Raw genomic sequence first — 14,925 nt, 5'->3', positions numbered from 1 at the left:
TATGCTTTTCAATACAATGACTTGTAAAGGCAAGATGTAATAACTCTTGTGATTATATCTTTATACACCATGCTTTTCCTTGGAGACCCAGTGTGTTTTCTTGGCCTTTTAAAGCCATATATATATATATACATACATATATATATATATATGAAAAAATGTTTTCCTTATTTTTCTACAAAGGTTATGCTTCTCTATAAGACATCTTTCTGTTGATCTTCATTCTATTTCTGATAGTATTCTCAGTGTCCTTTGAATTTCATTTCTGCCTTCCAAGTAGATAGCAACTCTGTCCAACTTCATGCTTCGTTATGATTCACTTGATTGCTATTGTCCAGCTCATGAATAAAAGTATTAAGTAACACCTCTTTAAATTTCCGAATCCTATGGAATAACACACAATATTTTTCTACATATAGATGCTGAAAACTCAACCATCAACCTTTAGAAACTATAACTTTAAGGAAGATACTATAATATTATCTACACCTCTGCTTCCAAAGGTGTGTTCTATGACCTTTTAAAGAATTCAATGGCAAATAAGTTTGGAAAATACTGTAAACTATAAAAACTCTAAGACATTTGGGGCACCTGGGTGGCTCAGTTGTTAAGTGTCTGCCTTCGGCTCAGGTCATGATCCCAGGACCCTGGGATCGAGCCCCACATCGGGCTCCCTGCTCCGCGGGAAGCCTGCTTCTCCCTCTCCCACTGCCCCTGCTTGTGCTCTGTCTCTCGCTGTGTCTCTCTCTCTTGTCAAATAAATAAATAAAATTTTAAAAAAAGACTCTAAAACATTCATATTACCTTATTTAAAATATTTGAGAATCCTATAGTAAAGTAACCTATTTTACCCTGTGTTTCCCAAACATAACTGATCATGGAACACTTAATAACTTTCTATAAAACACTATTTTGGGGACCTTTTGCTCTAAACAATTTCTACAGCATAGTGATAGAAATGTCATGAAGACAGACAGAAAGCCCATTCACTTCTGCTGTGTTCAATCTTTCACTTTCTTCTTACCTACACAGTCTAATATTCTTCAAAGAGAGAAAATTAAATTGGTCTGACATTGACATTATTTGTTTGTTCAGAAATCCAACTTGAATTGTTACACAATATCTGGGGCTCCTCTGAGTAATGGAAAGTAATTTGATGATCATTCTATTATTTTCTCTAGTATTAAATTCGCATTGACCAATTTATATTTTCCCAGGTGTGCACATGTGTGTGTCATTATCCAGACAATTTCCTAAGTGCTTTACATGCATTAGTTCATTCTTAACTCACAACACTCATAACGTAGATGCTATTAGTTTCATTTTACAGACGTGGAATCTGCTGACTGCTGAGCGCAAGTACCTTGTTTAAGGTTTCCATGACTAGTCAGGGTGAGAAGGAGGATTTGAACCCACGTCTGTCTTGACTCCAAGGACTGCACATTGCACTATATTGCTTCTCAGGTTAAAGTTCAGTGACTTCCTCTGTTCTCCACTGGGGTATGAACCTTTTGACACCTGCTTAAACAAGCCAGTTTTATCTAAACTTGATCTCTCCTATTTCTCTTCCTAGATTTCTGTTTGTTATTTCTTTGCCTTCACAATCTCCCCGTCTGCCCTTGCTTTAAATTTTCAAGCTCTTCACCCCACCTCTTCTCAGTCTGCAGGTTTTTTCCCCTGCTTTCCATCTATTCCTGTGGTTTTAGTTCTTTAGTGATACTGGTTTAATAGTAATCAGTCAATTATAGCCTGGAATCCTTCTTGTGAATCCAGACCGATTTTTCCACCTGTCTACGAAGATCTCAAAGTCAACATGCTGGATACAGGATTTATTCCTTTCTCCAATTGCCTTTCTCTCACTCTTTATTATAATTCTCCTTTTGCAAGACTGCTCCTCGATGTCAACTCCTCAGTGCAGCCTACCTAGATCCTCCCAGGCAAAATCAATTGCTCTTTTTGCTCTAGATTCTCGATAGTGTATGTACACTTACAATCGTTTGACTTTCTATAACCAAAATTGTAATAATAATAATGGTAGCTTCTATTTATTAAGTTTACCATTGGCTTTTATACTTTGCGAAGGGCTTTAAGTGCTTTCTTACATTAAATCCTTACAACAGTCCTCATGGGGTATGTACAATTTTTATCCACATTTGACATATCAGGAAACACACCACACAGAGATTAATAAGTAAGTTGTCCCAAGGTCCCACAGCAAATGCATTACAGAACAAGATTTAAACTCAGTTCTATCTGACTTCAAGAGCTAAAATGTTAGCAATTTGAGAATGGGACCATACTGTATTCCTGGCCTTTATAAATGTCTGTGGAATCAACTATTTGGTCAATGAATAAGTAAACCTAAGTAATGCTATAATGTGCACATGGGTACATTGAACTCCCATCCATCTTCCCATGTCTCCTAGAATGTGTGGTCTTCACAGTTCAGCAGCTCTAACGCAAGGGTCTTCAATCTTCTACAAGAAGAGTCAGCTATTTTAGGAAATAAAATGGGAAAAAGACTCACTTTTTTTTTTCATTGGTGCTCATGGCTGGCTGATCTTCACAGACCTCCCCCAGTTGGCATTCATGGCCTCAGTGACTTGAGCACTATCAGGCTCTGCCCACCAGCCTTTCAGGCTCAGAACCCCAATTCCATCAGCGCAATAAGAGAGTACTTTCCTCTTAGAGCCTTATGTATATGAATCCAGCTCCTGGCCCAATATCTAAAACGGGAATACTAAATTATGCATGTACAACCACCAATCCACAATCCTTATCTAAAGCTTGTGGGACCAAGTATGATTTGGAATTCAAAATTGTTAAGATTCTGTAATACATATATTGTAGATGTAGATATTATAACCATACCCACAGCACAATATGGGATAGCACCACTTAATTAAACATTTTAATATTTCTGCAACAAACCCATGATTATTCTCACCTCATACCCCTTCCAGTCAGGTTATGCCACCAAATTAGTTCAGAGCATGATATGTTGTGCTGCAGGTGAATTTTAGGGAGAAAAAAAAACATTTTAGTTTTCAGAGTTGTTTTTTGTTTTGTTTTGTCTTGTTTTATTTTTGTGTTTTGAAAATTGGAGATAAATACAATAAATTAAGGGATAGTATAGAGTGGTGGTAATAGGCTCAAGCTCTGGAACCAGGACCTCTGGATTCAAATCTCAGTTTCCTTCCCAACTGATAGAGATGATCTTGGGCAAGCTTTTTGTGTTTTGAGTTTCCCCCATCTGTAAAATAAGCCTGAGTGCTAATCTTATAGGGTTGTGATAAAAATTAAATGGATTAATACATTTAAGGTATTTAGAACAGAGGCAGGCACATAGTAAGCACACAATTAAGTGAGATGCTATTGTCATCATAATTTCACTGAGATCTAACGCGTGGACTCATCCCAGCCTGATGAGTAAATTCTCCCTTTGGAAATAGCAACTATCTAGGGACATAAGTTGTGTCCAAATCCCAATTTATTCATCCAGAATATGAAATAACTGTGATGGTATTCAGAAGAGTTAAGTCCTTATGACCAGTGTATTCTCTCCTTTGTAATTAAGACTGTTTGCAGAGCCAGATAATAATCAGAAGGTTGCTGGGTAAGCATGGGATCAGGAAATTTAAATGACTCGAATGCTAATAACATGAGGCTGAAACCTCCTGACACATCCATCCTACCTCAGAGTCAGCCTCCCTAATGCCAACAGAACTCTGTAGGTCTGAGAGCTTATAGATTATCCCTCCCTCTTCCTGAGACAATGGTAGGCCAACAGGGCTACCATATGCCTGAAAATGTTCTTCTTTCTATGCTTCCCCCTTCTGATTGGCTGTGCTCCCGTTCTTCAGATATGTCAATAGGCTACCTCAGGTTGATGTCACCTCTGTCAAGTCTGATACATACACTCAGGTCCTAGACCCCTTAGTTGCTGTAAGATGACTTTAGCTGTCTTTGATTGGATCATCTATATGATGGTTTCACGGTACAATTCTGTGAAGGCAACTTTATTTCCTCCACTTTCAAGTTCCTAGTAGACAACTCACTGTGCCTCCTATCAACACAGTGGGACCAAGAACTGGGACTGGAAGGACATTGGAAATAATTCCTCCAGAAAACAAATGAGGCTGCAGAATGTTTTCTTCCTCATCACCCACCTCTTCTTCGACTGGGTTTTTTGGAGTTAAAGCTCCCAATGGCTGCAGCCTGGCTTCTTCTGAAGATCTAGTCATCTACTTGATGGGCTTTTTACAAGCCATGTATCACGACAAGGGCAGTATTTCCTCTCAATTTGAGGCATGCCAAATCTGTGTCCCTTCTGATTTCCTCCATGAAAAGCTGCTGACTTTGCATTGATTCTCAGAAGGAGTTATGGCTTTTAGCACTACATCAATCTGTTTCAGAAGATCAGGATGTTTATTTTTGAGATCTCCATCATGTTGCCTAACTATGCCCCCTTTAGCCATTTATTTGGTGGGAGGGTTAGTAAAATTGCAAGAAGGAGGAGGAGGAAGAGAAAACAATTATATAATTCTACTAAGTTCTCATCTCTCTAATTGCAGCAGAATTCCTTTAAAACAAACGTTAAAATAAATATAGGAGTGGAGAAGGCCAGTGGAGGAGGGACTAACCATAAGTGCCTATAAGCTGAGCACCTGCTCATTCTTTTAGCACACAAAGCCCTTTGGCTTATTCAGCATGTATGTGTGTCTCTGACTGAAGTAGCATTTCTCTTTTAGAAGAAGCAGTAGTATTAAACTCATATGCCATGTGCTGCAGAACCTTCTGGTGAAGCTCATGCATACCTGGGCTTCATTTCCTCAGTGCAAGGTTAGCAATGTCTCAGCAGACAAGAATTAGGAACAATGTTGAATATAAAGGTGTGGACTTAGACAAGGCTCTTGCTTCTGTTTGTGCCTTCAGTTTCCTCTTTTGCAAAGTGAAAAGCTCAATGAGATTATTGTTTAACTCCCTTTCTGTGTTTCATTTTAAATTACTCTTTCTGAATTGGCTTACCTGGTATCTTGCTTCCTTTCTGTCTACCTATCATCTATTTATCTTTCACAAGTATTTTTGAGGTTGTTTCAGAGATGGATTTAACCTAAGAAGCTTAAATTTCAGGATTCCTCACAAGAATCCTTCTACACTTTAAAAAAAATTAGTTTCTATTTAATTTTATCTTTTAAAGTTAATATCCTTTTTCTCAAAGAGACGTCCCAGATTTGAATATACTTTAGACCCCACAACATCAGTATTTGCTCCGGGGTGGCTTAGGGAAAAAGACAAATGCAAATAAGAGTATCCAAATAAGAGTTTAAAAGGAAGGTGTGAGAGAAGGAATAGAAGGGAAATAAGCCAAATATGAAATGATTTTACCCAGTTGAGCACCAGGTTGTGTTTTGAGCCTCTGCACTTTCTGGAAGGCAAAGTTGTGAGGGGCATCTGTACATCATATAACTCTGGCTATTGGAATGGAGGAAGTGTTCAGAGAGAACAAAAATATCCATTCATACTGAATGCTGAGAAATGTTTCAGTGGAACATTTTATATGGGACAAGATCATACTATGACCAAAAGTATTTTCATTAGGATAGAGAATTCTTGGTAACAAGTGATAAAGTTTTGAGCAGCTCTTCTGTATCAGGCATTGTTCCCGGCAGACACTAGAAATACAGAAAAGAATGAGACATGGTGATTGCCTCTCCGACCTCTCAGGCAAACACACAAACTATTATAAATATAAGTAGGTAAGTTTCTCAGGGAGGCCTGCACAAGGAGGCACGCAATCACAGGAAGTGGCTAATTCACATCAGGAAGATGAAGCGGAAGGGAAGAGATAACTTCCAAGCTCAATATTTAAAGGTAAAAATATTCTTTACATAACACTTGTCACTTGGCAACGTGTGTTTAAACAGTTTTCCTGAGCATAATCTGACTCTCATTCCCATGGTTTATAGGCACTGTCATTGTTGTAAGATGAAATTGCATTCATTGATTCATCCCTTCGAGAGCCCAGAAAAACCCACCTTTCATGAAATGAATTGTAGCCTTCTTGTCTTATTCCTTAGGCATCTGAAAGACTCCTCATGGCTTGCTTGTAGCCTTTTTAATGGATGTAATGGGTTTATTAAGTTCTTTAGTTGTGTATAGGAAACAAAAAGCAAAGTGGACATTACAATAAGGACCATTTGGGGAAAAAATATAACATTTGAAAACATACTAATGGCCATCCCCTGGTGTCCAGTTATTTGCTACTTCAAAAATCTTTATCCCAATTTTGAAAAGTTTAAAAATCTTTTCCAAGCAATTCCCATTTTACAGCAATGGAACAGAAAGCGACTCACATGGCAGCACCTCAAAAAATTGTAAGCCACAAAATGAGGAAGAAGCTGAATATTAAGCATCCAAAATGTTAGGTAATAGAAAACATCTTCAGGAAGAAAATAGGATCTCATAATAGCCTCGCTTGGCGAGCTCTGTATAGCGGCAGTGAACATTTCTCCCTGCACTGGCATCCCCAAAGGAATGGAAACATTTCTGCACCTTTCTAGAGTATTCAGCCGCAGCAAGTACTGCATCAAACAGTCTTGCAGATTTGCTCTCCATTGCATCTGGCCAAACAGCCTGAGAACTTCGCCTTGCATTATGCATGGCCCTCTAACTCCCTGTAAGTTTGAAAACACCTGGAAAGTCTCTTCCTGCCACCCCAACTCCCATTGTCTTTGACAGATTACAAAAGGCAAGCCGTTCCAATGGAGCCGGATTTTCAAACACGGGGTAATTTGGAGCTTCTGCAATTGATTCTAAAATTAAGATGCTGCCATCACACCTCACTCAACAGGGGATTAACAAAGAAAAAAAAAAAAGGAAAGATTCAGTACCAAGTCAGTGTCACGCTGCAGCGAAGAGAGTTGGCTGAAGTGTCGGGTCAGGAATTCAGCAGCCCTTTGAAGAGATTGCATTCAGCTCGAAATTCAGTTCAGGGAACAGAGTTAAAACACAGAAATGGAAATCCAGTTTCCACTTTTGGTGGAAGAGTGATCAGTGATTAAGCTGAAGCACCCTAAACTCTGTGCATTTAAAATCAAGAGATTCTGAATGTACTTAATAGCTAGAGATAAAAATTTCATTCCTTCCGAGGTTTTTTAAAAAAAAATCATGGTAAACTTTAATTCCTCCTTCTCCCCTCCCCATTGAGAAATGGGAAACTAGCTCTTGGGTTTAAAGACTACAGGGCTCGAAATCTCTGAGTAAGGTACAATGATTAAACCTGTTATGTTAAATGTTAAATGTTAAAACAAGCAGAGGGCAGTTGTTCGAAGATAAATACAAAAATAGAAGTTTAATGATTCCTACGTTTACCACCTGTTAGGAGTACACTTCAGTGATGTGGAGAACAAGCTTGCACAGCTCATTAATAGCTATCACTTATTGGCTATGTACCATGTGTCAGACATTTTTATGGATTATTTCATTCAATCCTCACAGCAGCCCTATGCAGTGGATATTATTAACCCCTTTCAGGTGAGAAAACAGGCCTAGAGAGGCTGGGAACTTGCCTGAAATCACCCACCTGGTCCATAGCCAAACAGGACTCTCACTTGCTTCTGTCTGAGTCCCATCCCCAGCTCCCATCCGCACCATGACCCAAATTTATCAGGGATGTTGTAAATCTCTGACTCTTCATCAGCAATACCTATTGTAGTGTTATTTGCTTGGTGAACTGACTGTATCAATAACAGCAATCCGTACCAAAGACGAGAAGAGTACCCACCACCCGCCAAGCAACACCTTAAGTACTTTACATACATCCATTTGTGTATCCTTGCAACAGCCCTAAGAGGTAGAAAACCAAACATAAGCAACTTGCCCAAGGTCACACCGTCAGTGAGTGTAAGAGCAAAGCTTCAAACCCGGACAGCCTGCCTCCCGTGCCCCTGCTCTTGGCTAGGAGTTTTCAGGGGACAGACTAAATTCCTGTCCACGTTGGTACCAAGTCCATTGCATTCCAAAATGGTCCCATCACCTTCGCACAACCTGTAAATTGAAGTGGAAGCTGGGAGAATGGATGAAATCCATAATCAATATGAACAACCTAATGTATTCTTGAATTATTCTGCTCAATTAAGTTTCTATTACAGAGTTTAATCCACGTATCTGACAAGTAAAAGAGGACTAGAAATGATGGCTCTGTGAAATTAATCAAATAAAGAGCCAAATGACTTTCAACGGCTAACATAGGCATCTCATAACACATCTAAAGAGGTCTGGTGCATACATGGGTATAGTTGTACAGGTCCACATAGTGTATATTTGGCATTCTATGCCCAGAACATAAGCCTGGTTTAAAATCTGTTTTGAACCATGTACAAATGTTCATTAACCTTACAGGCAGGCACAAAATGTTTGATATCATGAAGCTGCCTTGAACCAGCTGTTGAAGTTGAGCATTCATTTTCCAACCCTGCTAAGTTTGGGAGTTCCAGAATGAAAACAAAATGGCTTTGATGGATGAATAGATATCTTGCTTTTTCTATGCATATTTCCTAATGATCTGAATGCTATTAAGTGTTAAGTTTCTGAGATGTTTATATTAAGTTAAAGATGGCATGTATTAATAACTGTCTAATAGCTTTTCTTTATTCTTTTCTTTCTCTCCAGGTATCCCCAGTATTTCCAGTATCGGTAGTAAGTAAAAAAAAAAAAAAAAAAAAGTCACGAAACCAAGTCTAGGCTAGCTTTGTTTCCTTGTTGAGCTCCTAAGGTCTATTTTCCCAGTGTCCATTTCTGATGTAAGAGGGTATTTTCTTTGTGAATTGAACTGTTGTGTGTGTTCTCTGCACAAATAGGGTGAGAGGGCAGATAAAATAGTTATCGAAGCGTAACTTCCCCGTGGATACGGCAGTACCATGGCTCTCTTGACTGCTTTTGACCAATGAAGGAAGGCTACCTTTACAGAGGTGTAATTACTTAGGTAACCATAGCTCATTTAGCAAAAATATAAATAGTCCTATTTACCCATACTTAGTAATGGACAACAAATTGAACTTTCTCCTTAGGACTGGATATGGATTTCTCCCATAATTTTTAAAAGCAGAGAATGAATACCAATGAACGCTTTAGGCATATTCATCAGAACCCAATGAAAACGCCATGAAACCAGAGGGAATTTTAGTAATTTATTATACTCCAGTCTTTGTGAAGGCCTGAAAGAGGCAGGTTGGTGCTCATTAGTCTTTCTGGAGGAATGAAGGGGAGAAAAATCAGTATGTCCATTTCTCCCTCCAAAAATACAGTGATCCATCTTTTCCTGACTACTTAGTTTAAGTTTGATAGAGAATGGGGTATAAAAAACAGATGCAGAATTTAGGAATCCAGCTAGTTGAAATTTCTGCAAGAAGTCTTTTAGTAGAAATAGAAGCAGTTTAAAAGAGAAATCCCTCTTCAAGCCTCTATGAAACATTTCTCCAGTACCATGGCAAAGAGCATTCTCCCAGCTATGGTGGGAGAGCCAGACTGTAGCTCCTTGTTCACATATAAAACAATGACACCCCACACCAAGCCTGAAATGCTCATTAAGGAAATGCCCCACAGCTTTGCAGGGCAGGATCTCACATGTTTTTATATTTCGCACCCTTTCTCTCTGATGGTTAAATCCTTTGCACGACTGCTGAATAACCTATTCCAAACAGTGCTGAGGAGGCAGAGATTATGCACTGTAGGTGAAGAGGAGAATTCTCACTGTGGTCTCAACCCCTCACAGACTGCATCATGGGTGCCCGGCCACCCAGGGTGATTGCAGCGTAAACAGCAGCCATTGAATACCCAACAACCATCTTGAACGCAAAACTCTGATAATTTGGATAAAAACAACTTCCCACTTCTTATAAATGCACAGTCAGGTCTTCCAACTTGTACATCGAGCCAGTTTACTTAAGCTTGTGAATAGGTCTGGACACAGATTTGTTAAGCATTAGACATGTGAAATGCCATGAAAATCAGCGGCTTTGTAAATAGGGGTAGTGTTCACATCCTTTTAGATCCCAGCCTAATGCTACAGCCTGGTCTTTATGATCTTGTTGAAATGGCATTAATGCTACAGATGTGCAGGTGAAACTTTCAGCTCTCATAGTCTCCAAGTTCTGCTTTAGTATCTCCCCTGGCATTTGCCTAATTGTGTGTGTATACACACACACACACACACACACACGCACGCACACACACACAGTGGGCTCCTTTCAGGCCTTGACAATTTTATCTACATATGCATCTTAGAACAAAAGGGGACCAAGTGGAAGACAGCTGAGACGGATTATTGAGGCTGCCATGGCAGTCTGACCTGTCAGATTTTCAGAAATGGATGCATGGAAAGTAGTTCTTGGGCGCTGGGGTGTGTTTCTGTTTGGAGTGTCAGTCGTGTGTTGCATGGAATCTCTGACTGTATTGCTCACTCGACATCTCATCCGGCCGCCTCCACCACGTGCCCCATCTTTGAGCATCAGCAGATGTTGACCTTTTACACACTGAGTCAGGAAATTCCAGTTTTGTTTTGCTTTGTTTTATTTCGAAATCAGTGGTGACCTGAAAGGATGCTTTGTTTTGCCTTTGGAAAATGTATCCACCTTCATTATCAGGAACCTAGGAAAATTTAACTCTTTAATACCTAACCAAAACCCGCTAGCAAATAAAACAGTAGTTTGTAACCTGCCTTCCTTAGGCCCCTGGCTGCTCTGCTTGGAGTATAGTGGGTGTTCCCCCAGATTTCTCCAGCAAACAGGGTGTGAAAGCTGCCAGGAGTCACCCAACCTCACACACAACTAGCTTGCTGATTGCTGGCTTTTAAGACAAGAGATTTATGATAAAAACCATCAAATAGGATAGGATCTTCTGGGCTGCTTAAATGGCATTCACACCTTCCTTCTTTGTGGGCTCATAAGGTGCTCATTGGGTACACTAGTGGATTCCTTTCCTTTGCTCCAAGGGGCAAGAATTCACGCATAGATGACTCGATACCTACTCTAAAGGGAACAGGAATGGGTTTCCAAGGTATACGCCAGAAAAGAGGGAGTTGCTTGGAATTTTTAACTAAGTTTGGGTGTTTGCCAGGGCTTTTCCCTCTCTCCCAAAGAAGGAATCAACGAGCATAATTCCACCCAGTATATAGACAATGCCATTACAACAGATGTAACACCCATGAGACTCCCATCATCAAAGCATATCTCAAGTGAATGATACATATTATTGATGTAAATTATTGATGTATGTAACCATAAGTTCACATACATATGCTATACACAAAATGACTAAAGATTTTGGAGCCCTAATAGATTTCAGGATAGTCCCAAACTGTCAATACCAGTATTAAGGTTCAAATGCCTGGACAGAGTGGTCATCCTTTCCGATCATCTGCTAAAAATGTTTTTGAAACAAATTTCCCATTAAGGTCATTTGTACCTGCTGTTGTCTATTTTTTTAGGAAATAGGTTTCCCAACCATTTCTAAGGTTCTTGATTTAAAAACTTGGTCATTTTGATGTGCTTTGGCCATGGCTGAAAAAATCCTGGTGATATTGTCAGCAATTAATGAATCCCAAAATAGATCTATAGTCATTCGAGCCTTGTGATCTCTGTTTTTACTTTACCTAATGTGGCAGTAATTCATTCAGGTTTCTTTTTTTTTATACATAAAATGTATCACACATTTAGAAGTAAACATTCACGATTTTATCCAAGTGAACATTTGTTGATGCTGACGATGCAAATTAATAGTTGGTTTGGTGTGGATGTTTTTGCTAGAGTGATAAACTAATGATTACCTTCTAGCATATATTATCTGATCCTTAGTCCTGAAAAGCAAGTGATTTCACTAATTACGTTAAACAGTATATTATAAAGACCATAATTAGAATAAGAACTGGCCTAATGTGCAAATAGCTTTGTGTGGGTGATTATCACTTAAAAAGGAAATGACAGATGACTCAGAGATTAAAGGTAGGCCAGCCACTGACATGAAAGATCACATCAGGAAACACCATTTCAAATAACTTGGCATTTTTTAACAAATAAAAAATATGTCTTAGAATAGCAACAAAAGATAAATGTAAACATTCTGTGAACCCAAGTATACATTATTTCTTCAAATTACTTTTAAGTGATTGAGATCATGGTATATAAAACATAGAATATTGATGGAGGTGTCCGGCTGTCCCCTCCTCTCTACCTCTTTCAATTAGAAATAATGGTTCACTTCAGGGAAATATTCCATTTTCCTGTTTTCTCTTATAATGAGCATTACCTTCATCTTGGAGTTAAAACTTCATCTCTAATATGATTTAATTGACAGGACCATTAAAGAAGGGAAGTGCTACCCGCAGGGATCCATCAGCCTGGCGAGAAAGCCCAGATATATTTTCTCACTTAAAAATATTTGATGCCAGTTGGAGACCTTGTAAAAGTTGTTTTCCAGACAGCATCCAAATATTTTTGTTCAGTACCCGTTTACTGTAGAAACCTGGATCGTGAGGAAAACAACAAGGTTAATCATTTCCCCACCCAAGGGTTATTAATAATCATGTTCATGCTATCCAGACAGCTGCAGTGTTTGTTTGGTTTTTTTTTTCCCTTTGCTTTAATACTTCTAAATCCCCCAAATAAAAGTTTCATTTGAATTGCCCTTTAACTAATTAGGTTTTATATAATGAGGGGAAAAAAATGATCAGGCTAGTGTAGCTATATGGCAAATTGCATGGTGTGTTACATTAATTTTGAACTGTTTGCTGATGTTCTGGAAGGAAAGCTCAGGTCCCAGGTGAAATGCCTTTGGGACTTTGTTATATCATGTGCCCAGTATCCTCATCACAGATCCATTTCATATTTGTGTAACTAGCATTTCACATTCATGAAACCTTTGTGGTTATCCTAAAACTGAATGAACATTAGGACATAGCTGTTGCTTTAATCCTGAAGATTACATCAAATATTACAGTGAAGGAGGGGGAAATATCCCCTACCTAAAAAAAGAAAAAAGAAAAGGAGAGGTTTAGTAATGTTATCAACAATTGCCTACCATGAGCAAATTGACGTTTTTCATGCGTTCACCTCTTCCCAGGTGAAGTTAGAATGTCAAGCCACTTTTTAAGTGTGAGCTGCTATCTGTACCTTTGCTGTTATCTCTGTGTGGGTCATTGGGAAATTCCTAGCTTAACCGAAGATTTGCCAAGATCTCTGAAAGGTCCCATGATGAACCTTCAGACATGTAACCGTGAACTTCTGCACTAAGTGTGTGGGTATCGTTGACATCTTCTTGGAGTATAAATAAGGAGCTGGCCAACTAACTGCTTCACTTCCTGGGAAGAGTTAGACAGAGCTTTCACTCAGAACTGGAGGGAGATGTTCCTGTATGTCTACAGAATTCCATTTTACAAATGGTGAATCTGAGGCTCAGAGTAGCCGAGTAACTTGACCAATATAATACGACGAGGAAGGCCTATCTGACTCCAAAAGTTATTATGCTCATAACCTTATACCAAGTGGAACAAGTTAGAAAGAAAAATCCTAGATTTATTTACTCTTACCGCAGACTCTTTCCAATCCACCACACTGCATCTTAAACCTGTTGATCCCTGAATTTTTGTGCAGGGAAATTTAGCGTCCTGGAGAAAAACAGAGGTTCATTTTCTGGTATCTCACTGTGTTGTCAACAGAAGTTATAAACATCATGAATGAGGAGAGGGGGTAGGGGACTGTGACCCTCTACCCCACTAATATATGCCCTTCCTCCACCACTAAACATCCTCAGTATTCTGAGGAAAAGGGGAAATGTAGAGATGTCAAGTATAGTCTAGAACATGAGACAGCTCGTGAAATTTGCTATGCAAATTGTGAAACATGTTTGTACATATTGTATGACAGTAAAAATCTAAATTTTTTTCTTTATCGAAATAGTCACTTATAGCAAAAATAAAATGCCATGTGCCATCTGAAGGACAGGCCTACCACTATCACATCAAGCTATATCTTCCCCACCAGCTTAATGACACTGTATTTCTGAGCGTAGGCAGCTTGCTGTGAAGATGGTAAGATTACCTCCAAGGCCCTAGGGATTTCTTCTGGAGAGCTTTAGGGTTTTCTATAGATTCCTTTCTAGGCATCAATAATGTTTCCAGATTCCCTGAGTAATAGCAGCAGTAACTATATAAACCCAAAGGGACCTTGTGACTTTGCCTCCACCTAATATTTTCCTCACACACTCCTGGAAGAAGGATTTTTTAAGAAGGCTCACTACCATCCCCTCAGCAGTGGCTTTTCATATCCATGGTGGCACCCTGTTTCCCACCATATTTTAGAGCCAAAAAATTAAGTAAAAATTAGTATCTTTAGGAAACTTAAAGAGCACTCATCCAACGTCATCATTTTACCGATAAGGCGACTAAGACTTAAAAGAATTGTCGAACTCATCTGGACAGTGGTCAAGGCGGGATTCCAGCTCAATGTCCAGTTTCCAAATTTGGACTCTTCACATTCTACTATGATATTAGAATACACCTTCTCATTTGATGAAACTACTAAAATATGAAATTCTACATGGTACATCATTCTAGAAAAAAAAAAAGATGGGAGATCATGGTCACAATTTACTCTGTTTTTTAAAGGGTACCCACAAAGTGAGTTAAAAGCTGCCTACAGTTCATGCGAAGGGAGTGCCATGGATGATAGAAGACGACTTAATGTTCTAAAACAACCCTACCTCTAAAGCTTTCTTGATATGAATAAAATGTTTTTAGCCTTCTGCTTCAAGTTGGCCTTCTAGCTTGATAAACTGTGGCATCAGGAATAGATGGTCGATTTCAGCAATTCCAACATAGTTCTCTCCAGTGTACAGTGCAGAGTTTTCCTTAGGGTACAGAGAAGAAAA

At 39.0% G+C, this 14,925-nt stretch overlaps 1 protein-coding gene across 9 annotated transcripts in view; it reads left to right on the top strand.

Moving 5' to 3' along the window:
• The window catches only part of NTNG1 (netrin G1), a 320,260-nt gene that overhangs the window by 233,942 nt on the left and 71,393 nt on the right, over window positions 1-14,925 (top strand). For all 9 annotated transcript variants that reach the window (XM_073896222.1, XM_073896226.1, XM_073896224.1 and 6 more), the window contains one exon: window positions 8,674-8,700. In XM_073896222.1, coding sequence (XP_073752323.1) covers window positions 8,674-8,700 — 27 coding nt within the window. The remainder of the gene's footprint in view (window positions 1-8,673; window positions 8,701-14,925) is intronic.

This window comes from Callorhinus ursinus, unplaced genomic scaffold (genome assembly GCF_003265705.2).
Source record: "Callorhinus ursinus isolate GAN/ISIS: 27379988/994484 unplaced genomic scaffold, GSC_fseal_2.0 scaffold9, whole genome shotgun sequence".
Taxonomy (NCBI): domain Eukaryota; kingdom Metazoa; phylum Chordata; class Mammalia; order Carnivora; family Otariidae; genus Callorhinus; species Callorhinus ursinus.
This window is presented reverse-complemented; position numbering and strand designations above follow the sequence as displayed.